At 38.4% G+C, this 22,203-nt stretch overlaps 1 protein-coding gene across 2 annotated transcripts; it reads left to right on the top strand.

Annotated features, from left to right (window-relative positions):
* Positions 1–409: 409 nt before the first annotated feature.
* On the top strand, positions 410–21,047 carry LOC121422365 (eukaryotic translation initiation factor 3 subunit B-like). Of its 2 annotated transcripts, none has more exons than XM_041617361.1 (16): positions 410–600; positions 3,694–3,889; positions 4,483–4,602; positions 5,159–5,216; positions 6,702–6,830; positions 7,708–7,865; positions 8,957–9,088; positions 10,346–10,459; positions 12,034–12,244; positions 13,640–13,835; positions 14,546–14,624; positions 16,165–16,309; positions 17,178–17,303; positions 18,091–18,168; positions 18,626–18,734; positions 19,439–21,047. In XM_041617361.1, exons 1-16 carry the CDS (start codon positions 447–449, stop codon positions 19,546–19,548), a joined length of 2,115 nt encoding a protein of 704 aa, XP_041473295.1. In that variant the 5' UTR covers positions 410–446; the 3' UTR covers positions 19,549–21,047. The 2 variants fall into 2 exon arrangements, with proteins under 2 accessions (XP_041473295.1, XP_041473296.1); XM_041617362.1 differs by having other exon boundaries at positions 411–600; positions 18,626–18,731.
* Positions 21,048–22,203: the final 1,156 nt, after the last annotated feature.

Genomic DNA, 22,203 nt, shown 5'->3' with positions numbered 1-22,203 from the left:
ACCGGAATAGTCCATAATATCGATTATGGTTTCAATCCAAAGTCACAAAATGGCTAAATGAAATTGGATTTAAAAAAAAACATCCCAGTTTATTACACATAATCTTGGGTCAATCACAAGCGCGGGATATCATAATTATGCAGCAGCTACAGAAAGAAAGACTGGATGGAACGATCATGACATCCCCAGCCTTCATTTCTTAAAATCAACTAAACACCAACACCGAACTTGGAATGTCCCCGGGATCCCGGGAATGTCCATGGGTGTTGTGCGCGCGGAGTATAATCAATAATCCTAGAATCATAATACAAATTTGTCTGCGATATAATACTTGCAAAAGTGTACGGTGTTCAGTGTATGTGCTTAACGCACAAAAATTAAAATGGGAGGCTTTAGTAGAGCGCGCGCGCCCGCGCGCCCGAGCTGTACACGTGCTTCACACAAATATGGCGGAAGGCAGCGAGAGGGATAGAACAGCAGGCAGAAATAAAATGGACCGGACTCACGAAAATGACCAAAATGATGAAGAGGAAAATGGATATGAGGAAGAGCCCGACTTTAACGACCCGGATGGCTACGTTGACAATATAACAGATGAAGGTACGTTGAGAAATAGAGATGTTTTTGAAGCATATGCTGAGTATCAATCAATCATGTCATCTGTGCAAATGAATGAAACTCGGTCTCAGACTCTCAAAGTCAGACAACACAGTCACAGTCAGAAGTCAGAATTGAACTTTGAAAATTGAAGCAGGGAGTGTACGGTAACTGAACTTAAATAATGGAATGATATCGACATAGAGGGGGGGTGGATTGCTGGTGGATGTAGTATCAAGTATGGCATTGGTGGCTAAAAGTTAAAACTGTTCACAGTAGAGTACTAGAGGCGCTGGTCAGAAAATTGGGATCGTCCCAGTTTACAGGGACTGTCTCAGTTTATAAGGATTTCTTCACACAAGAAATCTAGGAAAGTTCATTCACCTGTCAAGTGCCGACACCAATCAAGTGTGCTAGTCAATGTAAACATATCAGGTTTCATAACAAGATTATTGGAAGACGGTAAGTCATGAAAAATAGATGGTGAACTGGGGGAATCGAGGTCACTGAATCTATTTTTAGCACTCTCAATTTCCGTAATTGCTGTCTTTGTCCCGTAGGGGGAAGTGAAAAAAAAACGCCCCCATAAACAAGGACAGTCTCAATTTATCAAGACACGATTTGTCTTGGTTTATGAGGATATCCTTGTTTTCTAGGACAATCCCAATTTTTGGACCAGCGCCTCTACTGGTTCATGTATTTGTAGGCCCTAATCATGTTTCACTTCCCCCCTGCGGGACAAAGACAGCAATATTAATAACGGAAATTAGAAGTGCTAACAATAGTTTCAGTGACCTAGCTCAAATCAATTTCCCAAGTTCATCTTTTTTTCATGAATTGCCGTCTTCCAATAATCTTGTTATGAAACCTGATATGTTTACATTGACCCCGGGGGGGGGGGGGCACTCGACCCCAAAAATGGTAGGGCCAGGGGTGTGCTACCGGGCGAGGCAAAAAATGTGGGCCTTGGGGCCGGCTGATTGTAAAAAGGAGGGTCCTCGGAATGGGCTTCGGAACTACAAGTACTGAAGTAGAACAAATGTTTGTGAAAACGGGGATCCTTGGAACGGATCGCCAGCGTGTGACTCAGTGTGTATGCATCCCTATGGAATGGTCATGTGTGCATGATGCAGCTAGCGCGGCCTCCGCCGGGTGCGCTCGCGGAAAGCTGAAGCGATGGTAGGACAACGCTCTGCGGCCACTTTTTACCAAAATTGCAGCTCGAGTAGCAGATCAATGAGATCGGAATGGCATAACAAAAAATATGCAAAGCTTTGGAGCAGATTTCTTTCCTCTTTTTTCTTGATAAGAAACTGCTATGCCTTGGAGCTGATTTCTTTGTTTTTTTTCTCAATAAGACAAAAATGCTATGCCTTGGAACGGAAATTCGGGTGTAAAAATGGGGGTCACCTCCGCAGCACATACCCGCTATGAATTTTATACTGAGTGCCCCCCTCCCCGGGACATTGACTAGCGCACTTGATTGGTGTTGGCACTTGAAAGGTGAATAAAACTTTCCTAGATTTTTTGTGTAGAGAAATCTCTGAAAACTGAGACAGTCCCTGAAAACTGGGATGATCCCAATTTTCTGACCAGCGCCTCTACTGTATGTTGTCATTGCAGAAGAACCCCCATCCCCCCCCAAAAAAAAGGATGGCTTCATTTTTGTGTTTACCCCCTTTCTCTCACAACGAACAATTGTCCATAGACTGTGTACAACGGATAGATCGTCTCCGCACAGCGATTCGAAGACCGCTGATTGGTCAATCGCGCAGATCACGTCATGACCACGTGGTCCCAAAAATAATTCCTTCGGACTGCGTGCGGAAGTATCGATAGCGATAACGATATCCGGTCGCGTTGTGCACGCCGTAAATAGTTTTGGTTCGTGATCGGATCGCTCCGGTATCGATCAAAAATTATCGAAACTCTGCAATTTCATGCATATTCAAGTAACGCTCCGAAACCCGGAAGCCAATTGACTTTGTGCACGTTGCGATAGACTCTACAAATTCCAACGAACACGATGGCATATAGACGCTAATTCGTAAGATTTTGACGGAAAAGCAAGAAGTAATCGAAATTTGCTTACCTGTGCAGTATCGGTGAGAAAATAGATCCTCCGAGAATACCTTTCATAATTCATATAAAATACGGGAAAGTGAAATTCTAGGTCGATTTTGGTACGAGGTGATAGAGAATTGCACACTTGTTTTGGTGGAATTCTGTGTGGGGAAATAAAAGGCTTGCACTGCGCATGCTTACTATATTTTCATTCATAAATTGGTTCTCGGCAGGGGCTGGATGACGTCATGTAATAAGCAAAAATGTACACGACCGCTACGTTCACGCTCCGCTATCCGTTGTACACAATTGTTCGTTGTGTCTCTTGTCTCAAGTCTAGGCTTGAGATGAGACGAGATCAAGTTTCTGGATGTAAAATTGTTAATTGTAATGCTGGTGGAGCTGGAGTGGAGACATCTGTGTCTAGACTCTGTCTCTGAGCTGACCCTGACTCGGCTCTGGTGACCAACATGCAGACATGACCAAATGCCCTTCATTTTTTTTAAATTTTGATTGATGACCTTTTATTTTTATGTTAAATATTTGGTACAAAAACCTAGTCTTCGTTCTAGAAATTCACTTTTATCTTTGCAAAAGACTAGATTGCACATTGCAAATAACTGATGATGTATAGTCTAACAATATTAAGTGCTAAAAAAAGCCTAAACAAGATCAAGAAAAACATTTCCCGCAGAGGATGTGGCTGGCACGGCAGATGATAAAGTTGAGTTGTAACAAAAAAGGTTGTTCCACATTTTTATTTGGAATCAGTAATGTATCTGACTTTCTTCACGGAATGCTGTTAAAAAGTTTGATCTTCCTTTGAGTCTTCACATTCATGACCTTGTACACTAGCTGGGTCTAAGATCTTAGTTTTGCTCAAATGGCAGAGCAGCCAGAGCTACTTGAGTTTCTGAAGAATTTAAATTGTGCATTCAAATAAAGTTTTTTTTCCCCCGACTTATTTTTAATTGAACTTGCAGATCATTACTTAGTATTATTTATAAATCTTGTATGGACCTCTCATTGCAGAGCTTCTCGGTGATATACTTCGAACCAAACCAAAGGAAGCTCTTGGCATCGATTCTGTAATTGTCATCGACAATGTACCACAGGTTGGAGCAGATCGGTTACCAAAGCTGAAGAACGTCATCAGGAAAGTTTGTAGCAAGTATGGAGAGATCAGCACAGAGCACTATCCTGATGCTGAGGATGGCAAGACAAAAGGGTAATAATCTTAAAAGTCAGTGGTAGACCTGTAGCTCAGATTGTTTACCGGACTGAATCCTGCTGAGTTGGCATTGTCCGGCTCGGAACTTTACGGGTCGGGTTTCACTTTGAATCCTTCGAACTCAGTAAATAAACCCCGGATGGTTTGATAATATTTGAGGTGTCATTTGTCACCGCAATAAAAGTCATGAGACTGTTTTTAACAAGCATTCCATCCACCTAGTGTGATGGTCGAGGAGACAGGTCAAAGGCCAAGCATCCCTACCTTATTTTCATTCTTTCCCCGTCATGATTTGATTGATGTTTATGATCGGACCTCCTGAGTCATGGCCTTGTGTGTGAGAATATTCTGATGTTGGAGGATAGCCTTGTAGAAGAGAATTCTTCCTCCTTTTCTTTCTGGTTCTTTCTAGGTTTCTTACTAATTCTGTAGAATTAAAATATTCTAGTATTGGTACGAAAAATCTTGAGAGATCAAGAATCCTGAAGTTTATTACCAAGATTCGTTTTTAATGTTCTTTTGCAAAGCTTCAACAGGGATCCTCTTTTATAAAATTTAGAATTCTTATTCCTTTTAATTTCTGCACACAGGTATGTTTTCATCGAATACAAATCACCTGAAAACGCAGTCGAAGCTGCCAAGCAATTGAGTGGGTACAAGCTTGATAAACAGCATACTTTTGCTGTTAACTTGATCACAGATTTTGACAAGTAAGTTACTTTTCTTGTAGCCATTTTATATTGTGATTTAATATGGTAATCTTCTTGTGCCATAATCCTGATTTTGATAAGGACAAGGGTGTTGTTTCATGCTTTCATTTATTAGATGACATAATGTTAGTAGTTGATTATAGTAGTTTTCAACTTGTTATTGATAGATAAGCAGCTTTGAAAGTGTGTCTTTCTTTTTTTGGGGGGATGGGGGTCCTATGTTTATCCTAGCGATTTGTGAAAGGAAAAGTGGTTCATGGTTTTGGGGGCAAGGTTCTAGAGACTAAGAGAAGACAGGGAGGTGCACTGCTTGATGTGACCATGAGAAGGTGGGACACACAGATCACAGAAATTTGCTCAGTTTGATGGCAGCTGTGATGCACATGCATGCAAAAAGTTGCGTGATCAGTGCTATATGTGTACTGCCTGGATCTAAAATCCTATGTGCAGAATTGTATCGTGGAAAATAGCCTTATACATAATTGTAAAAATTTGTTCATATTTAAGAAAGACTTGATTAATTTTTTATTTGATTATTCCCTCTTTTGATATTAAGGTTTATGAATCTACCGGATGAATGGACCCCACCCGAGAAACAACCATACAAAGATCATGTAAGTCCAGCTCAGCATACTGGCTTTTAGCAATAAATGTACCGACCCATCATTACCCTTGTGCCTTGAGGGTAACGTATCCATTATGTGTGCATGTCACCTGGTCCAGCTATCCGTCTTTGACTGCTATGTTCAATAATTTTCTTGCAGTCTTGAGGCCTTTTTGCATTGTAATGATGATTGCAATTGGTCTTTAGAATCATTGTACCATCCACACATTTGCTTTAAAACTGTGATCTGAAGTCGAATTCCCGAGCGAAGGCGGTAATGTGTCCTTGGTGACTTGTCAATCAAGCCCAATCAAAGCACTGCATTGCAAAAACGAAACGATGAGTGCATGACAATTGTATTATCTACGGAAGTGTCACGTAAGCTTGGCCCCTCAAAAGATGTCCAGAGGTCAACCCTTTCAGACGACAAATTTGTACTGTAATTTGAGTGAAACTTAATTGGAATTCACCTCCAGAGTAGAATTTGTGATTGTGATTAGCGTTCATGGTTCTAGTTTAGTTTCACAAGTGTTCAAAGTTCATCAATAGAATTATTTTTCACTGGAATCATTCAAATTACAAATTTGGTTCCGTGTGAAAGGGCGGTTAGTATACCGAATGTACGTTTACAACAACTTTTATTCTAAGTGTTTCAATGAGCACTATAGTATTGTGCTGGAAAGTTTAAGTGTTCATCCCAATTTGAATTACCCGGGTACATTTTGAAAGAAATATGTCAGTCTGCAGGCCAGCATTGGTGCAGGCTGTTTCTGATTTTAGGCAATGGCAACCTCCCATTTTTTTTTCAGGCTTTGTATTGTACAACACATAGGGAGCTGCAATGTGTAGAGGCTGTGACTGGCATCCCTGTACAGTGCGTCCCAGAAAAAAAAGGAAACCGGTATTCCCACATAATTTCCTTCAAAGGCAAATTAATGATGATATTTCAATTATGTCATTGTACAATTCATTTATTCATCTACATTTTGATACCTTTTAATATATGTGACAAACTCTTCACGCATTAAAGAGCAAGACGAGTTCGAAATTTTAATGTCAAAATCAGTTTAAGTATCAAATTCATACTAAAAATATGTTCAATAATTGTGAAATCTATCTTCGAAAACGAGGTTCCTTTTTGTGGGATGCACTGTATAACTTCAAAATTGTACTAATTACATTTTACTCCGCAGTTTAATTTAGTATTTGATGGCGCTCTTGTTCTTGCATCCCACTGCAGAGCTGCCAAGTAGTACTGATTTTCAGTATTTAGTACTGAAAAATGAGAAGAATACTGATGGTTCATGCAAAATACTGATTTCTCAAGTTTCAGTCTTATGTGTTGTCCTATGGTATTTCTTTGAAAATACTAATTTCCTCACCAAAATACTGACTTTTAGCTTTAAAAATACTGAAATGTTCTTGTTCAGGTTGGCAGCTCTGCACTTGTCATTAACACCCCTCATTTAGATGCACTGATTGTTTGTATTGACAGGGTAACATGAGGAGCTGGTTGCTAGATAAGGAATGCAACGATCAATACAGTGTCATATCTGATGGTGGTGAGACCACTGCTATCCTACTCAACAGCAAGACAGAGGCTTCGGTTGTAGAAGAGAGGAAGGTTAGATGATGTTTGAATATTTTGTTTTTCCTAATGGGGCATTCATGAAACTTGCAATCAGTTGCAAATCAAATTTGGGTCAGAAATTGATCATAAGTCAAGCAATTAATTTCGAATTCACACTTGATATTGTGAAGTTAAAAATTTTATTCAGTTTGCGTCATGAATTATCAATTGTAACCATAATATGTTAATGTTGTTATTGGACCAACTTTACTTATCTAGTCTACATAATATTGTGTATTTCATAGTTTATTCTGTACAGGAGCATTTTTTTTATGCGAAGCCCCCATTGTCGACACATTATTACAATTGTTGAGCCACTTGAGTTCTGATGATCAAAAAGATTTGCCAAAGTGAAACCAAATAAAAAAAACAAAACATATAAACAGATATTCGCATGAAAATTTCATGTAACTTTGCAGATGTACTTATTTCACAGAATGACGAGCACACTTATTCACATACACTTTCCATTTCATATAGCCTTGTTTCTGCCACATCATGTGACCTGTTCAGTGGTTGCTTGGAGTCCAAACAAATGGCTGAGAGTAAATCCTATCCGGTCCTTGAAGCAAGGCTACCCATGCTGTCTGACAGCCATGTAGTCTTGTGCCGACAGACCAGATACATATTCCTCAGAGAAAAGTTGTATGCAAATTTTCACTTGTCAAAATGCAAAAATATTTGGTATACAAAGTTGAAATTTGAATATCTGAACATCACTAGGCGTGAGTGGATATTTGACCAAAAATAATCTACCAAATGTCAAGTAGACCAAAGTGATTTTGTATATCGAATAGATGGAGATATTAGACTGTGAAGTAGACTATGAAGTGAATTTGATCCATCTCTATTGTGAAATATTTCTTTCCAGCGGTGGACGGAGACGTACATTCGCTGGTCTCCGTTAGGGACGTATCTCGTGACCTTCCATCAGAAAGGTATTGCATTGTGGGGAGGGGAAAACTTCCAGCAGATCAGAAGGTTTGCCCATCCTGGTGTCCAGCTCATTGATGTTTCCCCATGCGAAAGGTATGTAGTAGGACAGGAATAATTTGTTTTATTTTGTTTTATTCATTGGTCTACTTATTTGTTTTATTTATTATGTCTTATTTTACCAGGGTGACTTTCAGTGGGTCAAACACTGTTATATTTAGAGGCCCTGGGGCCCGTTGCATAAAACTTTTTACCTGAGAAAACTCAGGTTGTTTTTACTGTAGTTTTTGCCCTGTGTTAAAGTCAATGGCAAAAATCAGACTAACCTTAGTTTTCAGTTTTTACCAGATTTTTCTCAAGTAAAAAGTTTTATGCAACAGGCCCCTGGTCTGTCTTTTCGTTGTGATTATGGTAACTTTTGCCATTATGGTAACTACCATGGAAACATTGATTGTGATTGGCTGCTGAGCACTGTTACCATGGTATTTACCATAATGGCAAAGCTGCCATAATCGGAAGTCTGTTGTGAAAGTGGCCCCACAATGGGACAGTCTTAATGTTGGATTGATATTTGATCCCTCTGCAAATACTGTTTAATTTGAGTTAAATAAAAGAAATACAGCCATGTTTCTGCCACATCATGTGACCTGTTCAGTGGTCGCTTGGAGTCCAAACAAATGGCTGAGAGTAAGACTAATCCGGTCCTTGAAGCAAGACTACCCATGCTGTCTGACAGCCATGTAGTCTTGTGCCGACAGACCAGATACATAAGTGCATCAGGAGTTATTAAAATTTTGAAGAGCTAATATGATTGATTAAACAGATCGCGATTCAACTTGTATGAAATTTAGTGTTTTTCGTTTGCATGTGTAGGAAGAAGGGGGAGTGGAAACCTTCCACATAGATCCAGATTATAGATCATTAGGTTCTGGGTTTGATGCCTGCCTCCGCATCGTCCTCTGCAAGGTGTTAACCTACATTTGCCACAATCATCCTTGGTTAGGGTGCCCATTAGGATTGTATACCCTGCAAAGCTGAATTGCCTTATTGGCAGCTGTACCAAAGCTGGGGTAATGATGTTGTATTATGTCTTAGTTATATGAGTATTGCATACCCGGTATATTGTTTTTGAGATATGATTTCTTCTTATTTAATTCTATTTCCCTCCCTCTTATTCGCCTTGTCAGGTATATTGTGACGTTCAGCCCTCTTCATGATCCGAGAGACGAGTCTCAAGCGATCATCATCTGGGACATCAAGACGGGAGCCAAGAAGAGAGGTTTCTCATGTGAAAATGCTTCAAATTGGCCAGTATTCAAGTATGTAGCATCCCTTTCCAATGTTTCCCCCCCCCCCATATAAGATTTGTTCAGTTATGGTGCAGCAAAGATCAGCAATGTCTTTGCAGAATGTAGATTTTGTATATGGTGAGAAAAATCCCACCACTTTTGCTATTAAGAAGAGCACATCATTCATTTTAAGCCACAAATATCTTTTGAACTCCACAACATGAAGATTCCATAAAGGTGGTATGACTTGCATCAGTAACATTTATTTATTTCACCAGTACTCCACTTAAATATGGATAAATTAGTTTACAAATATTTTTTTTGACTTGCAACAATTTTTTTTTAATTTGTCTATATTTTTTTCACCTTGACTATGTCTCAGTTGCTTGTCTATGTAGCATTTGTGTGGCCCCTCATTTTACAATGACTTTGTATCCCAAAATGTTGCTTTGCCGAGTTTGTTGACCCATGTCACTAAACAGAGCCCTACCTGTCTAGTTTGTTGCACTAGTTCAATGCTAATACCTCATGTGGAGTCGGTGGTGTACAGATTTAGCCATGTTTCTGACACACTCTATGCAGCCTGTTCAGTGGTTGCTTGGAGTCCATACAAATGGCTGAGATTAAATCCTATCCGGTCCTTGAAGCAAGACTACCCATGCTGTCTGACAGCCATGTAGTCTTGTGCCGACAGACCAGATACATAAGCTTGTCTTCACGTTTTTCTTTAAAAAAAAATATGTATTGGAAATTCAATTAAATATTTACATCCAACACCATCTTTTGGGACCTTTCTGAAGTCATTTGTCTTTTTTTTTTGGAGTTCAGATAAGTTTGAAATGTTCTAGAATCAGTGATAGTTTGAGCAATTCATGAAGTGAAGCAAGGATGGGAAAATTGGAGGTCAGTCATACAAGGTGGTTAATAGTTTTATCCAAGTGCCCATGTGTACTCAGAGAATATGTTAAGAAAATTGCAACGCTACATGTTTTTTAAATGTTGCATACTTTTTATTCTAATACCAGATCTCCACTGCACTCAAACTGCATATTCTCTCTACATTCTTTGAAGCTTGAGCCATGATTGAAAGTAGACGTTGCCATTTTTCAGGGTTGCCTACTTCATTCTAACTCCACTTATCTGCTACAACCCTACTACACTGTCTTTTTCTGCTTTCTCAATAGGTTGGGTCATGATGGAAAGCTGTAGTTTAATTGTCATTTTTTTCTAACTTTACTCTCCACTGTAATCAAAGCTGCATTTTCATTTCTTCTGCCTTCTTCATAGGTGGAGTCATGATGGAAAGTACTTTGCTAGGATGTCAGAAGACACACTTAGTATATATGAGACTCCTTCATTTGGACTGCTGGAGAAAAAGAGTCTAAAAATAGTGGGCATTAGGTAAGATTATTACAATTTCTATTAAATTCCCAGTTGTATTTTATATGATGGTTGGGAGCATAATTTTGTCATGGAATATATGATATTGCATTTCGGGTGAAATAAAGATGAGTTTGTCATATTTATATTGCATAATAAGGTAGCATTTTTGTCAAATCCTGTAATCTAAAACAGAATTTCAACTTGAGAATATTGAACTGTTAGAAAACAGATTTCTTCAAAGCTGATCTGTACAGAGTCTGTGAGATATTTGAGAATATCATGAGGCACAGTAAGAAGGAAAAATGAGCTCTTGCAATGCAGTAGAGTATATACCAGGGTTCCCAGTCTTTCATCGGAGAAAACAGAAAATTATTTTACTTTTTCCCAGTCAGGGAAAAATGAGGGAATTTGATTTTAAAAATACCACGAATCAGGAGAAAATGAGGGAAAAATAAGGGAATTTTGATCAGCCCAAAAGTCAAAAGCACGGTAGTCAGTCTGACTCTGTTATATTTTGTTGCATATCAACCTCTTTCTGTATAAGGTGAGGAAACTATGACTATCAGAAAGGAGGCCATTACATGCCTGTGTAAATAGTACTAAGTTTTACATTATTGTTTTTATACTGAAAATACATGTAATTCACAGCAAAAACTTAGGAAACATACAACCTGGGAATTGGTTTAAATAATTATCAAGGAATTTTTAAACTTCATCAGGGAAAAATTAGGGAATTTTGTTTTCTCGAAAAGCTGGGAACCCTGATATAACCCATTCAGTGTAGTTTGTTTCCTAGAGATGTGTTTTTGCCCAATGATTCAGCCATGTTTCTGCCACATCATGTGACCTGTTCAGTGGTCGCTTGGAGTCCAAACAATGGCTGAGAGTAAGATTAATCCGGTCCAAGAAGCAAGACTACCCCAGCTGTCTGACAGCCATGTAGTCTTGTGCCGACAGACCAGATACATTTTATCTAGGTGAATTCTGATTTGAGTATTGTTAGCGGATAGAATCATTGAAACGTTTTAACAACTTAAATGATTAGTTTGTTTTTGGAGACTGAAGTAGGACCATGAATTATATTCAGAGAGTAGGAAATAATATTTGACAAACATCCAGAGAGATGGACAGAAATTGAGATAGATGTAAAGATGATGGAATAATTGATGGATGGATGGATGGATAGGTTGATGGGTGGGTGGATGGAATGGTCGATGGATGGGTTGATGGATGGATGGATAGGTTGATGGGTGGATGGAAGGAAGAAAGGATGGATGGATGGATGGAAAGGTTGATGGGTGGGTGGGTGGATGGATGAATGATAGATAGATAATTTGACATATAATAGACAGAGAGTCTGACAAACACAAACAAATAGAAAGATGGATAAACAGACAGATAGGCAGGCAGATAGATTGATAGATAGATTAGTAGATAGACAGAAGGACAAACTCTCTGACAGATTGATAGATACAGTGCAAATAGATAAAAACAGAGATAGGCAGAGAGACAAAAATATAAGTGCCTTGCAAATTTTGTGATCTACATCAGTATTATTTCAATCAAATTCAATGTATCACTCCATTATGCAGGGAGTTCTGTTGGTCACCTGCAAGTAATATCCTGAGTTACTGGACTCCAGAAGAGAAAGAGAACCCGGCCCGAGTGACATTGATTGCCATCCCTTCTAGGAAAGAAGTTAGAGTCAAGAATCTCTTCAACGTGGCTGATTGTAAGCTACATTGGCAGAAACAGGGCCATTACATGTGCTGCAAGGTCGATAGGCTCTCCAAGAGCAAGAAGGTAAGTACAGTCAACCTTAAAGTAACAAACAAGGACTTGGACTTAACAGTGTCATTGGCCTGACAAGCAAGGTCACTGTATGTGCTGCAAGGTTGATAGACTCTCAAAGTGCAAGAAGGTGAGTACAGTCAAACCTTAAAGTAACAAACAAGGACTTGGACTTAACAGTGTCATTGACCTGACAAACAAGGTCTTTGGCCTGACAAACAAGGTCATTGTATGTGCTGCAAGGTTGATAGGCTCTCAGAGAGCAAGAAGCTGAGTGAGTAGAGACAAAGCTTGGAGGGGTGTGTTTCACAAAGAATTAAGTGTGACTTAAGTTGTGGTTAGATGCCAACGGACAGATGATGTGTAACATTGCGCAAGTTGAATTGCCTGGGATCCCAGAAATCTTTTGACTTTGCAGAAGTTTGACTTAGAAGAGGGATATTACATCTGTTTTTCATAATCTGGTTACAAAAAATTGCTTTCCCTTGGGCAAAGATATTTGATTTATGGAATTAGAAATTCAGCTTTTGCTATTTTATGTGTGTTTAAAGGCCACTGCACACCTTACGATTCATCTCCCCTCACTCAGTCGCAAGCCAGTCGCAGACCAGTCGGGTCGTAAGGTGTGCGGTGGCCTTAAGATTATCTCATGGGATATGAGCTCTTGCTACACAGCAAAATTCATTCATTGTAATTTGATTCCTATAGATGTGTTATTGTCTAAAGATTCAGCCATGTTTCTGCCACATCATGTGACCTGTTCAGTGGTTGCTTGGAGTCCAAACAATGGCTGAGAGTAAATCCTATCCGGTCCTTGAAGCAAGACTACCCATGCTGTCTGACAGGCATGTAGTCTTGTGCCGACAGACCAGATACAGACTTAATGTATTTAAGAACTTGGAAACCAGTCCTTCAATATGTTATTGACTTGTGACAGCAACTTTACCATCATTGTGTGGTAAAAATTTGGTATGGAATTTACTGTTAAGCCTCATTTTGATATGGAAAATCATTCTGAAATTTTGAAAAAAAATATGTGAAATTGACAAGTTTATTTTTTTAACATATTTTTCATTATTAAACTAATCCAACATCTTTATTTTTATGGAAGAAAATTGTCATAGGCAGCGTGTTTTCTGTGCCATAGAAAATCATTGGGTGTTTGCCAATGACGTAGTATACATCTTTTAATCCATCACTATTCTATCATTTTCCCTTTTCATATAAAAATATTTCAAACAATAATTCCTAACATCTGAAGTCTTTTCTTGAACGATCAACAAAATTTCCCCTGCTTTTATTTGTGTCTTCTATGGAAACAAATTTGAGATCTTTGAAATTCAGAAAACTAAAATGTTTTCCAGAGCATTGACAGAATTTCTTTTTTAAATGTGCTCAATTTTTCAGAATCAATTCACGAACTTCGAGATCTTCCGAATGCAAGAGAAGCAGATTCCGGTGGATTCGTTAGAAGTGAAGGAAGTCATTGTGGCGTTTGCATGGGAGCCAACAGGGAACAAGTTTGCCATCCTACATGGTGAAGCCCCTCGAATCTCGGTTAGCTTCTACAACATCAGGCCAAAGGGAAAAGTAGAGCTTATCAGTGAGTTTGACCTGCAAGCTTGTCTTATTTTGCTCACATTTATTGGTTTTATGGTTATGAATTTGCTAGCCAGCCTTTAAAATTTGCTTGTATAAGTGTGTTGATATTGTGAAAGTAACAACTGCTCACATATTTTCCTAGTCATACATGTATCTAGGAAGATAAGTGTGAAAAATATTGTTGGTTTGTGCATACTGAAGTTTCATATTTCACCTCTTAATACTTGTCATTATTTAGCCATGTTTCTGCCACATCATGTGACCTGTTCAGTGGTTGCTTGGAGTCCAAACAATTGGCTAAGAGTAAAACCATTCTGGTCTTTGAAGCAAGACTACCCATGCTGTCTGACAGCCATGTAGTCTTGTGCCGACAGACCAGATACACCAGAACGAAAAAAAAAATACAAGGGGTTGGGGCAGTTTGGCCCCCAAAATGCTGAAAAAAGCCCTGGAAAATCCCCATTCATTGCAATATTAAATCTTATTCAGTGTTGCAGATTTAGGCAGTTAGTTTTGATAAGTAAACCCGAATTTTTTTTATGCTTGTACCAGAATTTTCAAGGTATTGACACAATACTAAAGACATGTCTGTACTATTGAAAATTTTTGAAAAATAATTCACCCTATATCTGTTTATTAAACATCTCTGACAATGGTTTATCCTACTGATCAGCCAAAACGTAATTTAATTTTTTGTTTTTATTTGTACAGAGACTATGGAAAGGAGAACAGCCAATAGTATCTTCTGGTCCCCTACTGGTCAGTTTGTTGTGCTCGCTGGGCTTCGGAGGTAAGTCATGCACTTTTCATATTCCTTCCTCTCTGTTTCCACTGAGCCATGTTTCTGACACACTCTATGCGACCTGTTCAGTGGTTGCTTGGAGTCCATACAAATGGCTGAGATTAAATCCTATCCGGTCCTTGAAGCAAGACTACCCATGCTGTCTGACAGCCATGTAGTCTTGTGCCGACAGACCAGATACACCTGTATCCCACACAAAATCTTGTAGGGCATTTATGTTTGGTTTATTGTCTCACCTGCATAGCAGAGTGAGACTAGGCACCGCTTTTCCGACGGCGGCGGCGTCAACATTAAATCTTAACCTAAGGTTAAGTTTTTGAAATGACATCATAACTTAGAAAGTATATGGACCTAGTTCATGAAACTTGGCCATAATACTTAATCAAGTATTACTGAACATCCTATTAGAGTTTCACGTGACATGACCAAGGTCAAAGGTCATTTAGGGTCAATGAACTTTGGCCGATTTGGGGGTATCTGTTGAATTACAATCAAAACTTTAAAAGTATGTTGGTCTAGTTCATAAAACTTGGACATAAGAGTAATCAAGTATCACTGAACATCTTGTGCACATTTTAGGTCACATGACCAAGGTCAAAGGTCAATTAACTTTGGCCATAATGGGGGTATCTGTTGAATTGCCATCATAACTTTGCAAGTTTATTGATCTGACTTTTGAAACTTGGACATAAGAGTAATCAAGTATCACTGAATATCCTGTGCAAGTTTCAGGTCACATGATCAAGGTCAAAGGTCATATGAGGTCAATGAACTTTGGCCACATTGGGGGTATTTGTTGAATTACCATCCTATCTCTGTAAAGTGTATTGGCCTAGTTCATAAAATGTGGAAATAAGAGTATCCAAGTATCACTGAACATCTTGTGCAAGTTATAGTAGTTTTCAAAGTCAGCACTGCTGCTGTGTTGAATTGCGTGATGCAGGTGAGACAGCCAGAGGTATTCCACTTGTTTTTAGTTGCAAGCCTATAAGATACAAGAAAATGCCAAAAAAAGCTTCAAACATTCATCATGCTTTATCTATGTAGATTTTTATCATGTTTCAAATATCATTGACGAAAGTAGATTAAATGATAATTGGTATTGAGCCACAATAATAAAGCAAATTATTATTGGAAAGGAATGGGTTACAGGCAGTGTTTCTCTACCAAGTTGTGTAGCTGTAATGGATAATTTGCAGAATTAAATTCAATCTTTTTTAATTTCATTTTCAATAGTGTGGAATTTTGTTGTATAAACATTACTACTGCAACAACTTTTTGTACGTGTGTAAAATGCAATCATACAGAATGGCATAAGACATAAGAATGGGATGGTTTAGATGTGTTGCAGGGAAAAGATTGGTTCTTATTTCAATTACACTTTCAGCCTAATTCCCCCCAGATTGCAAAAAGTCATTGTAAATATATCATACAAATTCACTGTTTTACATGAAAAGCATAAGAGTTTACAGCTTTAACCTTTTCTGCAAATTAATAATATTGCTTCCCTTTTTCCCCCACCTGACAGTATGAATGGTGTGTTTGAGTTCATCGACACTGGCAACGATACGATCACCATGATGAATGCCACTGAGCACTTCATGGCAACGGACGTCGAATGGGATCCTACCGGTCGCTATGTCATCACTGGGGTCAGCTGGTGGAGTCATAAGGTCAGTATAGGTCAAAGGTCATGTGATGTATAATCTGTGAAGCTGTTTTTATTGACAAGACCCTGGCTGCTAATAGACCAGTTTATAGTTACTTCATGAACAATTTTGGTCAAATGACCTTTCATTTCTTTCATTAAGAAGCAAGATATTACATATGCATGCCTTACATAGCGTGGTGAAGAAATTGAATAGACCAGGTGACTAGAATAGCACATCAATGAACACTCTATAAAGGTATATTAGAGGATGTTGTACAATGTACTTGGCTAACTGAAATGTACCAGTCATTCGTGGACGCATTGTTTTTGTCGATGTGAATGAAAAAACACAATCCAAAAGAATATATGAATAATCAAGACATCGAAGTTGGTGCTTATCTCATTAAATTTTAAACTACCATGTCACTTTAGTACAAATGACCTTCCTCTGATCATGCGCAGAGTGGAACTAGGAACTGGCTTATACACAGAACTGAATTCAAAATTGTTACTTTAAACAACGTCATCACAAGACCTTAACTACTCCATTACAATCTTTGGGCGATGCACGAAATGGTTTTTACGAGGATGGTCTTTCTTGTTTCAGATTTTTTTGGGGATGCGCCATATGAGTTATATCTAATGGAAATTCTGTTTGTCATAGAAATTGTACACAGCAGAAATATGAAATCAATTTTGCAAAGGTAATTTCAAATGAATTTATACATGAGAAGTAAAGACCAAAACATATTTTCCATCTTCCAGAAATTTGCTGTCCCTACATTGGAGACTACTTACCGGTAATGTATTTTTCAATGTTTAGGATATTAAAGTAAGTAATCGAGAGAGAAATTTATGCCTAAGTTTGTTTTGTTTTATTTTACATCCAGGTTGACAATGCATACTGGGTCTGGAGTTTCCAGGGTAAGCTTCTTCAGAAGTGTGACCGAGAGAGATTCTGTCAAGCGCTCTGGCGCCCTCGTCCACCTACTCCGCTTACCGAAGATAAGATTAAGGTATAGTCATAACATTTTGTTTTTTTCACTGCATGCCCGGGGGGGGGGGGGAGGAAGGTTGGTAGAATCTAAGAAATATGTTGATTTTCAAGAATATGTAGTGGATTAAGGTTATTCACTTCTTTCACTGTTTTCTTTTTGGGGAAAACGATGGAACAAGCTTGTTGATTTATCAAAATGTTTTTAACTTTAAAGCAAAGATTAGGACATGCTTTGTCATTCATTTTGAATAATTAACTTAATCATTGACTTGTAATCAGGGATGAGAGCTTTTTAATCCGATTTCAGCTCGTTTTGTGTTTGATTTTCAGCCAATTTCAGTTTTGTCAACATTATACAGCTTTCCTCGGCTCTTTATTTGTGATCGCTGACACCCTAATGTAATTATTTGATTTATAATTGGAAGAAAGAATGCAGCCTTGTTTCTGCCACATCATGTGACCTGTTCAGTGGTCACTTGAAGTCCAAACAAATGGCTGAGAGTAAGACTAATCCGGTCCTTGAAGCAAGACTACCCTAGCTGTCTGACAGCCATGTAGTCTTGTGCCGACAGACCAGATACATTAGCATATTAGGATATTCTGACAAATCTACATACCTCGAGTTTTCTGCTCCAGGACCTTCCTATTTCAAAATGTATTATCTTTGAAGGGTCATGTTGCCTGTTCAAAATGATTGCCATAGATAATTACTAAATTGCCTTTTTAAGCAACTCTTGAGCAACAGATGATTTGTGTGGAAGCTGAAGTGAAATGTATGGTTGTAATGTGGTATGATATCTTTTCAGGAGATCAAGAAGAACATGAAGATGTACAACAAGATGTTTGAGCTCCAAGACGCCAAGAGAAAGTCCAAGGCATCAAAGGTATGTGAATCGACACATTCAATCAGCTACCATTGTCTCCTAATGAACACTTATTAAATTAATAGTTATGATCTCAATGCTGCATGAAAGCAATGTAATGTTTTGCTACTTGGTAGTATAATAATTTTATATGAATGTACCGAGTAGTGAATTCATTCTAGTTATGAATCTTGCCAGACATGAGAAGTTGAGGAAATGGGGCTGTTAAGGCTGCCCCCCCCTTGTATTGTATTGAGAAGAGCCAATGGATGTACACACCGAGGTCCGCAGGACCGAGTGCGGTATATCAATTTGGCGAGCCGAGCACAGAGTTCATTACCAAGGTCCTCTATGCACAAGAATGCTATCATGTGATCCGATTTGGACCAATCAGATTACAGAACATTCTTGGGAGCTGTATAATATATTCTTGACCTCTTTGTATTATACTAAATGAATTCATATCTTGTGTTCACAGGAGCTGATCGAACGTCGCCAGCAACAGATGAATGATTTCCTGGAAGTCTTGGAGAGGTTGAAGAAGAGATACAATGCTGAGAAGGAGACGAGGATGCAACTGAGAGGAGGTTAGTAGCCACATCTAATAATAATAATAAACAGTTCTTGTATAGCGCATAACACAATTATGAGTAATGTCTCTATGCGCTTCCACCCCAGCTGTTGCTTGGCAGCTGTAATTACTAAGATTACACACGCATTTCAAGGAATAAATTCCTGCCAGGTACCCATTCACCTCACCTGGGTTGAGTGCAGCACAAAGTGGATGAATTTCTTGCTGAAGGAAATTACGCCATGGCTGGGAATCTGTTTCAAAGTCCGGAGACTTACCCACTGGGCCACAATGCTCCACACCTTCATTTAGGATACATATCGGAAATTAAGTGGGAATATGTAAGCTGATTGTTGACTATACAGTGGTGCTCATAAATTGAACATATTTAAAGTGTTCATGTTCTGCCATGTTTTTGATAGTTAATTGTGAAGTTGGGTAATTAAATATTACATTTAATAAAGTTTGTTTCTCTGAGTTTACCGAATATTGTAGTATTGTCTACATTCAAAGCTCAGCATGATGGAATGCATTTTATGATGGGGTTTACTAAATTTGAGCACAACTGTATGTCTGACTTTTTTAATGGACTTGCTGAAAAACAAGCTAACGACTAATAGCAAGTGTTTTAAACCATGTTACATAAATAGATTGAAGAAAACCTATTGATACAGCATCACATTTTTTAATTGTACTCTAAAAATTGTCTGTTTTTATCAGGTTTGGACACCGACGAGATTGAACACGACGAGGAGAACGACGAGGAGGAGGTAGTCGAATTCTTTATTGGAGAAGAGAGTACTGAAGTCGACGAATTCGAGCACGAGTAGTCGAGACGATACCCAACCGCGTTTTGAATCCTGGGGGAGTCTGTCATCCCCTGGGATTGCTGCCTTCCCGTCAGTTTGTGTGCGAGATCGAATACGAAGCGTGTCAGGAGACAATACTGAATCTTATAGAACCTGATATCGTTCGGGTCGATATCTATTATAACATTATCTGAATTGGTAGTTGGTATATTAGAATTGTCATTTCTGTGTGAAATTTGTTTGTTGCATTTAATCAAAATATCGTAAGCCTTCAAGGATTTTTTTTTCATATTGCACAAGTGATATTTCTCTTTTCAAAGTAAGATCTTGAAGTTAACCTTAATCTTTCTTAGAAATTGCTAATACTGTAATACATATATATATTTAAGTAACTAATACTTCGCAATTTTTATAATAATTGAGCTGTTATAATTACTTTTGAATTTGATTTGTAGTCTTTACAAAGGATACTTTTTGTATTCGTTAAACACAGCTAGTTTTTTCTCTGGAGGAGAGAGATATTTAACTGCCTTGCAGTCATCTTAAGGCTTGCTGAAAATCAGGAAGTCTTGAAGAAATTAGGTACACTATATTTATTAACTTACCTATCGATTCATTCCACTCTTTTGTTATCTACTTTTTGTTTTTGTTTAGACTGAGTAAGTGAAGCAAGATGTGTTTGTTTGATAACATGTTTGATTACACATGCAATGTGTTAGAGATTGTAGGGCCAGCATGTACTTGTGTAGATCTATCTACCCCTTTCCACAAGAACATTGTTCATTCAACAGTAGGTATACAGAACACCCCTTATGGTCGATCGCCAACATCATGCCTTCACTTTATAAGTGCCTGCTCAGTGAGGAATAATTCAGCGGACGACTCTTGTAGCGTTTACCACCTGTGCAAGTCCAAATCATGTTCAGAGACGACCACTTTTAACGGTTCAAAGAATACGCAAATATCATGTAAAGTGAACAGATGTGTGGTGCTCCGGTCTTCACGTGGTAGCTCCCATCGGGAAGAAATTGTCAGACTTGATTCTACCGTTGGTATTGTCTGCTCTCGCCGTCATGCCATAGGTGAATGTGTTGCAAGCCACAAAGCCCAGTCATCCCGGGATGTCAAACGAATGGCTTTTTTAGGATCAGGAAATGCTATCGAACGTTGCACGGAGCAGCGGGTGAACTGTACCAGTGTTTCGTGTCAATGTACCAGCTCAGTCCCTGTACAGTCTAAGACAGAAACTACTTACTACTTCAATTGCAATGGTCAGTTATGCAAAATACAGTTTAAGCAGTATGCATTGTTTCTATACCAGGTTATCTTAACTCTTCTTATTGTAATGTTTATCTTGTACAAATTAGCCCACGAATCTTCCATGAGGTGTTCTAAGATCACATGCTCTTCGAGTATGTTTTGGTCAGCAACCACGTGGCACTGTGCCACACACTATGGCATGTACCCAGACCCATTCAGGATAGGATAATAAAATCTTTAGATTAAAAAAAAAAAGAGAATTTCAGATGTCTTTATTTTGTAATTTGATGTATCCCATTTCTTTCTGCTTCTGTCCCCTCTTTTTTTTCAGTCTGATTAAAAAAAAACCCAAATCTTCCCCATTTTCTATCCGATTTCCATTGTATATCTCGCACAAACTTTCCATATCACTTTTGTCTGTGTCATACACACCATTTAATATCGCATTCTACTCCCCCCCCCTCAGCTATTATTTATTAATAAATATTATTGATCATCTTGCCTGCCTGTCTTTCATTTTCATTTCTAGTTTTAACCCTAAATAGACTGGGCTATTTCGATGCCCAAGAAGACTGGGGGGATCTCGGCCGTCGATCACGCGATCGCGACAAAAATTGGCACACGCGTTACCCATGGCATTATCTACAAAACTGTAACGTCAAATTCTGCAAAAAATCTCATTAATTATGCTAATTTATGCGTAAAATCATAAGTTTGCTCTAATTAATAAAATAATGCCCGTGAAATGCTAATTTTTGTTTCACATACTCTAGATAGGCATCTGATCAAATTGATTTTTAAAAAATTTCAAAATCACATTTATTTTCGTATGTATTCTATTGTTTTCTAAATTTCTTATATATTTGTTTTTTTACTTTGTTTTTTATTGTTTTTTTCAATGGAAATTGTCGGGGACTTTATTTTGACCATAAAAAAATAAAATTAATTGATTTTAAGCAGTAAAAGGAAAAATAATGATACATTTATGAAATTTGTCTAAGTACACTATTTGCATTGGATTTGTACACAAATTCATGTTCTTGAGTAATTTTGGGTCTGCATGCACTTACGAAATATTGCGTAATTTTGGAAATGCGTACCTGGGGGTCACAATTTTGGTCTCAAAAGTTGCGCGAGACTTGAAAGTAAAAAGTCAGCGAGTGATGCGGTCAAAAAATTTGCGCGGCGGATTTAGTGCGAAAAATGTCGAGGGGGGGGGGCTGAATCAGCCCCCATCCCCCAGTCCTTTTAGGGTTAACACCTCTCTCTCTCTCTTCCACTCTTTTTTTTCTTTTCTCTTGCCAACATTCTTGTTACTTTACTATTCTTTGATGAGTACTTGTCGCTTAATTCATTTGCACGTAGTCACTTCTCAAATACTTTTAGTCAGGTTAACACTTTGTGAAGTACCTCCCA

The sequence above is a fragment of the Lytechinus variegatus genome, chromosome 10 (assembly GCF_018143015.1).
Source record: "Lytechinus variegatus isolate NC3 chromosome 10, Lvar_3.0, whole genome shotgun sequence".
NCBI classification, from domain to species: Eukaryota; Metazoa; Echinodermata; class Echinoidea; order Temnopleuroida; family Toxopneustidae; genus Lytechinus; species Lytechinus variegatus.
This window is presented reverse-complemented; position numbering and strand designations above follow the sequence as displayed.

What these genes read in the sequence shown, in the direction of transcription:
- LOC121422365 (XM_041617361.1), top strand. Translation starts at nt 447, where the DNA reads ATGGCGGAAGGCAGCGAGAGGGATAGAACAGCAGGCAGAAATAAAATG. An exon ending in TTGATCACAGATTTTGACAA is followed by an intron (nt 4,603 to 5,158) that starts GTAAGTTACTTT and finishes TTTGATATTAAG; the next exon opens with GTTTATGAATCTACCGGATG. An exon ending in GATGTTTCCCCATGCGAAAG is followed by an intron (nt 7,866 to 8,956) that starts GTATGTAGTAGG and finishes TCGCCTTGTCAG; the next exon opens with GTATATTGTGACGTTCAGCC.